Genomic DNA, 12,650 nt, shown 5'->3' with positions numbered 1-12,650 from the left:
GCATGATTTCTATACATTTTACATCAGATAAAAACTTTGGTTGTAAGATTCAGATAATTATTTAATAACAGCCAGACATTTTAAATGAGAATAAGAAAGTATTTCTTTGTGCCCACCTTTCGCTGTTAATGCTCTACCTGGCCCCCTGGCAACACTTTGCTAGACCCGCCCCTGCACAGTTACCAGCTGTCAGCTACTTAAAAAAGGATCCTGGTGTTATTTGTCTCTCAGAAACAGTTCATAACTTCTCTTCAACTCATTCATGTCACCTAAAAGGTAAACCTGTTTCTCCATCACCTGTTCAGCTCTGATGATTCAGTAAGGACATCTCCTGGTTTCATCTTCATGTTTCCCTCTCATCACATAACCAAACCGATATCATGACCAGCAGCTTTTACAGCTGTGGCTCCAGCAAACCTCAGCTGATACTAGAAATTAATATTAAATAAATTCTAACAACAGCTGATCAAGCTTAAACGTGCTGTTGTTTAGCGCGACCTCCGTGATTGCCCCGTTCTGGCGCAAAGTGGGCGATAAACAAACAAGAGAGAAAAGCCGATCAGCTGATTATTGATCAGTTTCATGATTAAAGTAGCAACAGGAGAGGGAGGGGAGAGAATGAGAGGAGAAGAAGAGGCAGCTGTGCGGCTAACGACAGAATAAATCCACCTTTGTGTCTTTTTCCATCCTAGACAACACCAAAAGGGTAATAATTTCTGTGAATGCGGGACGATTCCGTCTTTTTAAGATGGTTGGCAACTCTACTAACTAACCTTATGAATAAAATAAAGTTCACTATCAGTAACATCATAGCACCCACCCAGCTGTATAGAAACTCTGTCATGCTAGCTAGTACGCAGTATGAGTTATTGTAACTGACTGTAAAAAGTCAGCACAACGAAAATAAACTGCACCTGCCGACCCAGATAGACTGCAGGTTATAACTTCTTACCTGAAGTTCAGTTCACCTGACACTCGGACCAGCGGCTGCCTCTCCTCCTCCTGCCTTCCCTCTCCCTTATCCACCTGCTGGCCTCCACCACTTGTTAATGTTACTGAATCTGTGGAAGCTCCGCCACAGCCACCACCAAACAACTGAGTTATTTTACGCCAGCATCTGGCCAATCCACCACCTTTCATTGTTTATACCGTTACAAAAAAAAAAAAAAAAAAATCATCGGGCCACTGAGCAAATGCCCGGTATGCCCGATGGCCAGTCCAGCTATGGTCGTGCCATCAGTTGGCATGCGTGCCTAGGGTTGCCGAGCCCTGGACTAAACTAATAAACCAGCCTGATAGAGTGCCGCCCGGCCAGTGTAGTCCTCTCTCCTTTCTCCTGGTGGTATCTACTTTCCACCATAAACACGTCCCTTTCACTCAGTTTCATGGCTGAAAATTTTGAAATATTTCCAACAGATTAATTACAGTCACTACAGTCACTGTTGAGCAAGTTTTGAAAAATCTAAATTAGTCACTCTGAGCTTTTCCACAATTTCCACTGCAAATCAACCATACCGCTCCATGCAAACATTTCCATTCATTTCAGTCAAATTAAATATTTTTTTAAACAGTACGTTTAAAAAGTAAGAAATGCAGCAGCGCAGAGCAGCGCTGCGCAATCCAGCCGCTCTCTCTCGCTTACCATTGTCATTCACGTGTCGGACGCTCAGTGAACGCAGCCTCTCGTTGCAGATCTTCTACGAAACTGCTGGCTTAAAACGGGTCATTAGCATTAATATGGACCCTGCTGACCGCATGTGACGGGCACACTTTCCAGTCTAAAAGCGCTGTGAACGCCCATCTACTCCCCGACTTCCTGCTTCTGTTGCCCATCGTCCAACCTGATTTGCACCAGTGTTTTGTCCCAACCTGCACGCGGGTGTGACTTCTTAAGAAGCAAGTGTTCACCTCCAGTGAAAACAAATTAAATGATCAGCCCTATCATGCAGTACAAATTAATGCTGCGCTTTGGAATGCCATACTCCCACATTAGGAAATTCATAGAAAGGTTATTATAGTTCATTAAAACTAACCTTAAAACTAAGAATACCAAAAAAAAAAAAAAAACGTAAGAAAAAAATAAAATAAATCGGTGTAAAGTTTCAGTTAGTTATTATGTAATATACTTAGTTTTTAAGTTTGTTGATCAGGTACAAAAGAGAAAAGAAAAAATCGAAACTTGTCTGATGATGTATTTATTTACATGTTTGAGACTTTGTATGTGTGCAAGACCGAGTCAGCTGCTTTCAAAAACTTCTGTGCTTTTCTTGTTTTATCTTTACTGGTGTTCATATATCTTGTCTTCGACATATAACCTCCATGCAATTATAATTAGAGAGGTTAAAACTGAGGCTGGAATTAATAAGAGAAAAAATAAACTAAGTCTAAACATTTTCAAACACAAAACTAAACTGAAAGAAGAAGAAAAAACGCACTCAGTGAATGAACTGAAACTGAATTAAAAGCAAAAAAAATTAAAATAAAAAAACATTATAAAAGCTCTTCTTGGCAGATACAAAATTAGGCACACCCAACTGTATATCCTGCTCATCTCATGTTCTGAACAGAACAAAATGACCATCATTTTGTAGCTGTTTCATGAGACATGAGACCTTGAACTTACTAGTGTTTAGTGATGTCAACAATTTAAGCCACAACATTTTTAGCCTACATCATACTTTATATAAATACTTTATATAACTCACAAGTTATGGCTGAGCATCTGCTTACCTTTGATGCTGGATGTTTTGGCCTTGGCTTCTAAAATCTTGCAATGATTTAGCAGGAAAAAAATGCAAAAAAGAAAAAGAAGTTGTACAGATTCCCCCTCTCTAGTTATCTGTTAATTTGCAGTTCTCACTAGGTGTGAGCACTGCTCATTGGTCAGACTACCTGTAGGAACAATTAGCCAGCAACAAACATTTGTTTGCGATTGTCCATTGGCATACTCAGACTATAAATACACACAGTCAGGCTAAACACCTGTGTGTTGACACATTGGAGCAGAGATGATGAGCATCAGCAAGAAGAACTCCCGACAGATTCAGCTCATGAGGGCAAGAGGAGAACTGGCGCCAGAGATTTAAAGGCATTTTGCAAGCCTGGGAATTAAACTGTCACTGTAAACTGTACATCAGCACAAGATGGAAAGACAACGCCGACCACTGAAACTAAGGAAACTGCAAAAATAAGCAACAAAGTAAATTACTATATTCGGTACACATACATTATCAGTTCTATGACACATTACATAACCAGCCTGTTTATTGCTGTGTTGATAATGTTTTGTTTTTTTGGACTTCCACAGTGATGTCCTGGCTGATAGATTGACCAACAAGAGTTGACTGTACAAGTGGTATTTGTCGTGCCTGAAGAAAGCTTGGCTGTAAGTATAGAAAGCCCCAATTCTTTCCATTGATAGAGAACCACAATAAGGAGGCAAAGCTTCAAAAGGCTCTTTAGTGGATAGAATCAGGGGAAATATGGCACTAATCTACTATCTTCACTAAAGAAACCACTGTGACCCTATGCACGGTCTCATTTCCGATGGAAAAACCACTTTGTTGCCAAATCAAGCTCCATGTCTGATGGTTTCAGACCCGGTGCAGGTCCTGTGGTCACTGTAAGGGAATCACAGACAGACTGTATTCTGAACAGACAATTTTGAAGCAAGTTGCTGCAGCTAGTATCAGAGAACCTTATGGCCAGAATCATAGTTTCTTCCAAGACATCGACCTAAAGCAAACTACTACTTCGGCCTAAATCAGAGGGGATCAACTGGGTAAAAACTCCAGAGTCACTGGTTGGAGTTTGCTTGGCACTCCATGAAAGACTTCCTCCATACGGAAGCAGGAACTTGTTCATGCCATAAAAGTGTTTTGAAGATTTGTTTGTTTAAAAATCTCATTATGGTCAAGGACCAACCAGGGACAGGCTAGCTATTTTAAGTCAATGTATGATCCACTTGCTGTTGTAAACTCATTTAAGGAAAAAGTGCTCAAGTTCAAAAACAGAAGCAAGAAAAAGAATTTTGTTTTTTTTTTAAAGACATGGCCTACATGTTTTGTTCATATGGGTTAAAAAATCATTTTCAGAGTAAACTATGAGCTGGTGTGTATCAGAGAAGGATTTTTTAGTGCTAAAAAAAATAAACCAGAGTGTGATAATAAAACTGAAAATATGCACAATAAAAATAGCAGACAACTTAAACATACTAAAATCTAACTCTGGATTCCTCTTTGTATAACTCAAGAGTCCTTCACAGATTTTACACCAAGAGTCCTCACATTGCTTTCCAAAATCTCAGAGCACCCAACCAATTCCAAAATACTCTCACCCAGTTAGCCAGCTACCCGAGCCCCTTTGCTTTTCATATGTTTCCCTTCACCCAGACTAAACAGCAGAAAGGCAAGCCGGACCATTGTCATCCCCTGATGACCCCACAGAGGAGCCATGGGTGGGGGCTGCCTGTCCAGCCAACCAACAGCTCAATTTTAGGCTGAACAGCACGTAGCATTCAGGCTTTTTGAAATTGAGACTTATAATGAAATTGAAAAGCCTCAGTGCAGAACAGTTTAGATGATGGCAACTCTTCGTCTTGCATTTCTCCCTCTCTGCTTCATTCTCCATCCAGCTCAAATCAAATAGAAAATCCTCACTCCTGTGTTGTAGTCTTGAAGGCTTATATACTCTAAAATGGAATAGTGTATTATTAATATTAATTGGGTGAGTGTTTGTAAGTTTGAGCACGTGGGTGCCAGTCTGTTTAATTGTGTGTGTGTGGCAGGAGGAGTGGGGGTGGTCGGGGGGTTGCATATGTGTGATAGAAGTACATGCTGAGTCTCTGCCACGCTCTGGATTAGGTTGGATATTGATGCAGACAGCGTAAAGCAACGAAAACGAGCTCGAGGAGAAATTGTTTGAGAAGATCCATGTGTTTGTGTAAAATCTGCGAGCAGACGACAGATGCTGACAAGTCCGATATGAAAGGAAGGTCACAAATGAGGGAGACGCGGGAAAAGCGACAAAGTAAGGTAGGGATCTAGAAATCGAGGAAACATAAAAGGGTGAAAACAGAAAGAGATAAATGAAAGAGAAGACAGACAGCTCCCTATGGGTGTCTCTGCCAGCCCCTGGAGTGATTGAGAGCTGCAGGCTACACTCTCCAGTTTGTCCCTGCACACTAGACGCTGTCACATTTCTCTGACAGGCCAGCAGGAAACAGGGCTCCTCCATCCATCCCTAGCCAGCATGTGGATCATTACTCAGCACTAGCAAAGACAGGGGATAACCAGTAGCTGCAGCCCCACACTCATAAAGGAAATTACTCTGTCAGAGCTATCTGTGTGCTGAGCTGATTGAAATAATTATATATTTAATGAATCATGCTGGAACATTAAATGTTTAAAGGTGAACAGCATATTCTTTAGACACATCAGGTCTGAGGAATAACACCATGATTTTAAACCTGTTATCTTGCAGTAGTGGAAAAGGTGAGACTCTTTGTGCTCAGCCTTATCACCTTATACTTCATGCCCTCATATCTCTGTAGGGGTGTCTACCTCCGGGATAAGCTACAGCTATTCTGAGTGTTTTGTGAAGACACAGCAGTTCTAGGGAGTAAGGAGAAAGCAGACGTTCAAAGTTCTCACAGGATACACAGAAATGTAAAGTCGGACTGAGTTCACATGTCTGATACAATCTGTAATGTTTGAACAACTTGAAGTGCGCTGAGGTGAGCTGGTCGTGTGCCTGGAGCGAGGCTAGAGCAGGTTTGTAACAAGTTAATGGGTACACCTCTTGCACTGCTTATTAAGACAATGTAGATATGGTCAAGATGTGCTGCTGATGTTAAAACAGAGCATCAGAATGGGGAAGAGAGGTGATATAAGTGACTTTGAACGTGGCGTGGTTGGTGGTGCCAGATGGGCTGGTCTGAGTTTTTGAGAACTGCTGATCTAGTGGGATTTTTTGACGTCACCACACATCTCTAGGGTTTACAAAGAATTCCCACCCATCCAAAAGGGAAAAAAAGAGAATATCCAGTGAATGGTAATGCTCTGGGTGAAAATGCTTTGTCAGAGGTCAGAGAATAGCCAGAGTGCTTGGTTGAAATGTGTGTTTGAGTTACTTTTCCCGTACTTTCAGCTCAAAGTTATGTAGTAGTCTGTCTCTAAATGCTCAACGCATCAAACCTTAAAGCAGAAGAGTTAAAGCAGCACAAGAGACTGAGTGACACTCTTATCAGCTACGAACTGAGAAAACTGCAATTTACATGGACTCACCAAAAGTGGACAACAAAATTGGAAAAATGCTGCCTGGTCTGGCGAGTCTCAATTTCTTCTGCAGAATTTTGATGACAGTGTCAGAATTTTATGAAAATGTGAAAATATGAAATATCGATGGTTCAGGTTGGTGGTTGAGCTGTAAGGGTGTGGGAGATATTTTCTTTTGGTTGCTCAAATATTGTCGCTGACCATGTCCATGATGGTTGTCTAATGGTTTCTTCCAGAGAAATAACACACCATGTCACAAAGATTAAATCATCTCAAATCGGTTTCTTGAACATAACAATGAGTTCACTGTATTCACACTGTACTGTATGGTCTCCAGAGTGACCAGAAATCAGTATAAGAGAGCACCTTTGGGATGTGGTGGAACGAGAGATTCACATCATGAAAGTGCTGCTGAAAAAATCACAGTTAATTTGTGTAACTCTGTCATTTTAGAGCATTGAAGGTCTTCTTTGTGTGTTTTAGAACCTGGTACCCTAGAAGCATTGCTGCTTCTGTTTTTCAGACCCACTGCATGCCCTGTTTCTCTCAGTGTGATAGGTTTTTGTTCTTCACTTTGCAAAACGAATCCTGGCCAGCTGGGCTTGCCAGCATAAATAGGTCAGAAGCTGCCGTTGCCCAAATAATTATGTGCATATACAAATAATTAAAATTTTGCTTGGATTTTGTAACAACCTCATGTTCTATAACAAAATAGAAAAACAATGCTATTTAGGTTTCTGTACTTACAACAGACTGACATTATTACTGTATAAGTAAATTTTCAATTATAAGCCAATCATAGACAAAGACATGTCTAATGGTGCACACATTAGATTTATATTGTTCGCTCACTGCTTTGTAAATGCCACATTAATTGTGTTTTCTCTGCATTTTGAGTTACCTGTCTCCTGTTCCACTCCTTATCCTTCTTCTGTTTTTATGGCAGTGTGCAAAAAACTTCTAGGTGCATTACCGCCACCAACTGGTATGGAGTGTGGCCCAGAATGTCACTTAAGGATTAGATCCTATCATACAAATTGCTGAGGTTGGAGCTGGTTCAAATACAGACGCCCATCAAATGGTCCAAACCATCTGCAGTAACAGCATGGGGTCTGATTTGTATTTCTTTGTACTGAGTTTAGTTATTGTCCATGAGATTTTAAACTCAGTGGTAGAATCACTGTCTGGAAATTCACTCTCTACGCATCCTGTAATTAAGATTGATGGCCTGTTTGATAACAGAGACAATTATTGGCGTCTTGTTAAGCTCACCCTCCCTCTTGCCCTCTTTTTGCTGCATTTAGAGATGAAAGAAAAAGTAGCCAAAAACAAGACAAAGCCTTCACGGAAGGAAGGACACAGGTACACGCCTGTGGGAACGTGATATTGTTAGGACTAATAATGCACTGTGTTCAACTGAGACACAAAGCTGTTATAATTAGGACCCAACAAGGTTACTTCATGTGTGAGTGTGTGCTTTATAATCTAGGTCCTGGGGAGATTGGCGTTAGAACTAATGGGAGGAGGGGTATTTTTCCTGTGGGACACCCATTGCCTCATTAGGGACAATTTTAATTTTCAGCAAATTAAAGGAGAGGGCTGTTACAAACTCATCTGCAGAACAGACCATAACGTGTGAACTGAGATTGATAATATACAGTAAAATAAAATGTACATTAAATCTGGCCGTGTGTGGATCCTTAAATGTTGCATGGTTGGAGAGTAAATATATTAGAACTACTGTAATCAAGTACTGCATGTAGAAACAGGAAAGCATCTTCTTTCTTTCAGCTAATCAACAGTATTGCCCAGTTCACCCTCAGAGACTCCCATTATGCCTGATTGCTTGATTGATTCCAGATTTGTGCCAATAACCCATTTAGAAGGACAGAACAGGTGTTTGACGAACTCTGTGAGAGACATTTCTGGCCAGAAATCATACCTTCTCTCACACAGCACTACAGTCATCCTTTCCTTTTGTTCTATTAAATTACCTCAATAAAAACTTTGGCACGATAAAATGAAACTGAACTGAAACTGAATTCAGTACGTCAACATCAAAAACTTTCAAAAAGGGGACCTGTGCCATCCGTTTCTGGGACATGCTCACAGTGAACACAAAGGGAAAGGAAATGTGAATATATCCACAAAATAAAGAGTCAATGTTTTTAGTATAGTAAGTATGATCAAATATTTGGCCATAATGAACGGAGGCGGTATTAATATTCTAGAGAGGCAAACAGCAGCATTAACTGCCTCCCAAAGGAAACACAATGCTCATTTCTCACCAGCTGCAAGGTGGGGTGGCACTTTTGGAAGGTTTTCAGCAGTCGCGGCCTGGCTTTCAGTTTACTGGTGTTTTTAGTGGGGCTTTTAGCCCCATTTTTTGCGACACGATGACATAAACCAGTCATTTATTTCTTAACTTTTGTTACAGGTGTAGAGCAAACTACAAGCAGTGAGTACAATGGTGCTGATGGTGTGTGCGACTTAAAATTAGATGTTGAAATTCCCAATTTCCAAATTCCCAGTTGGAAATTTTAACTGACACAAGGTTAGAGCAATTCCAAAGACCCCGGCTTAACAATCCACTGCTTAAATATTAGCAAAACTAAGAAAAAGCTGCCTTCAGCGGCAACAGCAGGTAGTGCTGCATGTTTGAATTGGCAGTAGACGTCCTTTCTGGTGTAAACCAAAGGGGATTTGTGTTAAACCAGGAATTTTTCAAATGTGTCAACTACTACACTACGGCAGCCGCACACATCTGTCGAACTCAACATCTGCGCTGCAGATATCTAATCCTTAAGTGTTGTGTATTTGTGAAAAGAGTCTACCTGTGAACGTGCTGTAGTGTTTTTAAGTGCAACAAAACAAGCACTGCGCTGTATTGCTAGTAATGCATGAATGGCTGTAACTTGCTAAGGAGCTAAACAAATCGTGCTTTTCCTTCTTTTTCTGACTTTACTACTGAACTCAGGAGCGACATCTGACTTTCAAGGTGGATGCAACAGAGCATGAAAAAGAAAGCGCCAAACAAGAATGTAAATATATGTATGTGAATGCGACTATAGATTTTAGATGGAATTTAGAATCCATAGAGATTTGACGGTGACCCATGATGTTGAAATAAGACACCCCATATGGAAAAGATATATATAAATCTTATAAAGTTTGTATCTGTCTTGTGTGAAACTTGTATGAAAAGCATACAAGAGTGAAAACAGATATAAGATCCCTTGAAAAATTATATATTGAAACTTGTATGTTTTGGATACTTACTAAAACAATATATGAAAGTAATGAGAAAGTGGCCACTTTCATGAGTAAATCATATAAGTTTTTACTATTTCTTTTCCATATGGGACAACACTGCAACGTGATGGTATGTCCTCCTATCGGAACCACAGTTGCTCACTTGTTTTAAAAACAACTTTCAATCCTAAATAGAAACAGCGACATCTTGATGTTATACCACTGTTAATTCACTGTTAATGCAAATGTTTCAACCTGCAAACGTCAGCTCAGTGAGTACAAAACGCCAGAAACCACAAGAACGGTGATTGCGGTCAAGAACACAGCACTGAACTGTATCGATAACTAAGCTATGCTTTTCTTCACACACCGCAAAATATATTACAATCTATTACGTCACAGAGTACTAGGATAATGAGAAGGTTTAAATATAACAAGGTTGGTGGAATCTGGGGCTTGCAGTGCATTATGGAATGAGTTTGTAATTATTTACACAGTCGTGGACCTTTTGCCTTGTCTTTTTACATTTTTCTTGTGATCCAAGCCAAGCTTGTAGTTTTGGCTTGGGTCACAGCTTAGAACTCTTTATCTAAGCATTTCTGAAACGCTAATGGAAACAAATGAATGGGAATTTTACTTCCTGGAGCTGGAGCCTATAAAAAAAGTGGGGCTCAGTTATAGTAGGTACCGATCCGTGTATACATCTGCCGAGCAATGCCTATAGTAGACTTGTAGTCAAGACCGCCTAATCAGAGACCAAGACAAAACCAAGACCAGAGGGTATCGAGACCAAGACAAGACCAAGACCAAGTCTAGACGAGACCAAGACCGAGACCAAGACCGGGACAAAAAAGACTAACTTTTGTGTGCTTTTGAGGGCTGACATGATGGTACTGACTGGCCCCAAAGTCATCTGACAAAACAGCGATCACCTCCAACAACTGTCTAAAGAATGGGAAATATGTAACTGGTTTCAGTTATACTTTATATATAGATAAAATTGTAATATCAAACTGAAGATTATAATCTACAATTTGGAGGGATTTGAGCATGGCTGAGCCACTGTGTGTCACTGTGTGACAGCTGAGCAGCGAAAGGAAATTAATGGAGGAGCCGGCTCTCGCTCAATGGGAGTCGACTATTCTGATTCACTACAAAGCACTCTCTAAGCACGGCTCTTAGAGCTAAAGCTTTTGCGCATGATACATTATCGAACGTTACGCTGTGTGTCATGGATACTGTTGACTCCAAATCTCCTGACCACTATGTTGATCTGAGACAGCAAGACCGAGACAGCGAGACCAAGACAAGACCAAGACCACGTAAAAGTGGTCTCGAGACCAAGACCGGTCTCGAGACATCCAACTCTAGCCTATAGACAATCAGTGGGTGTCTCTGTGAGATTGTAAGGTTTTCCTTACAATGTAAAGTGCTCAGAGATGTGATGTGATCTGGCCTTATAAAATAAATTGAATTCAACTTCATTGAATAGCTTGTTGCTAATGATCAATAGTGCAAGGAGTAGCAGTAGTTTAAAATTACATGTCTAAGAATGTATGTAGGATCGTATGGGGCATTATGTTTTGTATGATTTATGCCCTAAATAGTTTCTCATGCCATTGACCTTTTGTCCCATTAATCAGCGTGCTCAGTAATGCATGTGGTCAGGGACACAAGACTCACAAACACACCAAACCACAAAAGCTTGAAATATGGCTGGCTTATGTGTTCCCAGTGGACTAAACCAACCTCATTAGGCGACTACTCCCTGGGTGGCTATTTGACATCCCAATAGCACCACAGTGGCCCTATATTCCACAGTGGCATTATCACCCTTAAGTGCCCATAATCCACATTACAATCCAACAATCTTGGACTCTTACAAAGCTTCATTCGCTACTGTGAGACTTTACAACAGCATCAATGTATAAACGGCACCGCCTGACAATTTCTATTTTCATTGCGAGGTGATTGTAAGTCATTTGAAAACTGGCCCCCAGTAAATTCAGGCTGAGGCAGTTTCTTTCTTTCCCCGAGGCACAAACATCAATAGCGGAGAGAGAAGCCAGGACAACCTATAGCACAGGACAGATCGATAGCGCAACAAACTCAGTAAAGATTGACTGGAGAGTTGCCTGGAAACATCCAGCTTGAGATTTATGATGGGAGGAAGACACAAGCCAAGAGGAGAAGCTAGAGGACAAGAGAGGGAGAGAAAGACACACTTATGGGGATTCAGACAAATTCTCATATTTTTTAGGATCTCAGAGCCAAATATCTTCCTGACAATTGTAAACACACCAGTTCATGAAATAAATAAATTGTCCCTAAACACTATGCACATTTTTCTATGGAGAATAAACACCAATGGAGAAAAAATCCAAATGAATCTTTCAGCTACATTTCCCCTCTTCTAGCCATCTTCCATGTGGTCTTCCTGTTGAAAAAAGGAGGAAAAATGATATCTACTCAAGCAGACAGTATATGCCTGACATTCCACTGGGAAAATTACTGAAACAGTGACAAGATGAAATGAGAAGATATCGAGTTTCTATTCTATTCTAACAGAGAGCCCTTACCATATGTCACCCGGCTCCAGCGTGCTCTGACTGTTGCAGCAGCCTTCCATAGACTCAAACTAATTGAATATCCTTATCTGGCAATGAACTACCCCCTTTTTCTCTGGTGAAGTGAAACAGAGGCCAGTTGGAAAAGCATGCATGTGAATTCACCCAGAGACACATCCAGAGGAAATTTAACACACTGCTGTACTTTCTTCTCTGCATAATCTTGTTTTCAGGTGATGAACCATAACCAGACCCCACACCCTACTATACTACAGCAAGATAAAAGTTCTGGGAATGGTGCTAACGGCCTTAAGCTACAGCTTCCCTCTGTGGTTTTTTTTTTTCTTTTTTTGAAGTTATGAAATTAAGTGCTGCAGTTTCTAATACCCCCTGGGCTCCTTAGTGTAAATTGATTCTATTTAAAAGACTTTTTTTCCTTTGTGACAGAGAATAAGAGGTGGCTGGGGAGCAGAAACAAATGATTGAAAACGAACTCTCAAAGAAAGAGACGGGAGACAGCAGCTTTGTTCATGAAAGGGTTAAAGAGGAAAAAGTG

At 40.6% G+C, this 12,650-nt stretch overlaps 1 protein-coding gene across 4 annotated transcripts in view; it reads right to left on the bottom strand.

The window, feature by feature from the left end:
- The window catches only part of kcnn1a (potassium intermediate/small conductance calcium-activated channel, subfamily N, member 1a), a 66,097-nt gene that overhangs the window by 36,514 nt on the left and 16,933 nt on the right, over positions 1-12,650 (bottom strand). The window contains exon 1 of one of the 4 annotated variants that reach the window (XM_026148666.1): positions 1,643-2,016. The exons of the other annotated variants lie outside the window; for them this stretch is intronic. Within the exon in view, the coding sequence (XP_026004451.1) occupies positions 1,643-1,651 (9 nt within the window). The 5' untranslated portion in view covers positions 1,652-2,016. Of the gene's footprint in view, positions 1-1,642; positions 2,017-12,650 lie in introns of those variants that run through there. 4 annotated transcript variants of the gene reach the window in all.

Source organism: Astatotilapia calliptera, chromosome 18 (assembly GCF_900246225.1).
Source record: "Astatotilapia calliptera chromosome 18, fAstCal1.2, whole genome shotgun sequence".
In the NCBI taxonomy this organism is placed as follows: Eukaryota; Metazoa; Chordata; class Actinopteri; order Cichliformes; family Cichlidae; genus Astatotilapia; species Astatotilapia calliptera.
This window is presented reverse-complemented; position numbering and strand designations above follow the sequence as displayed.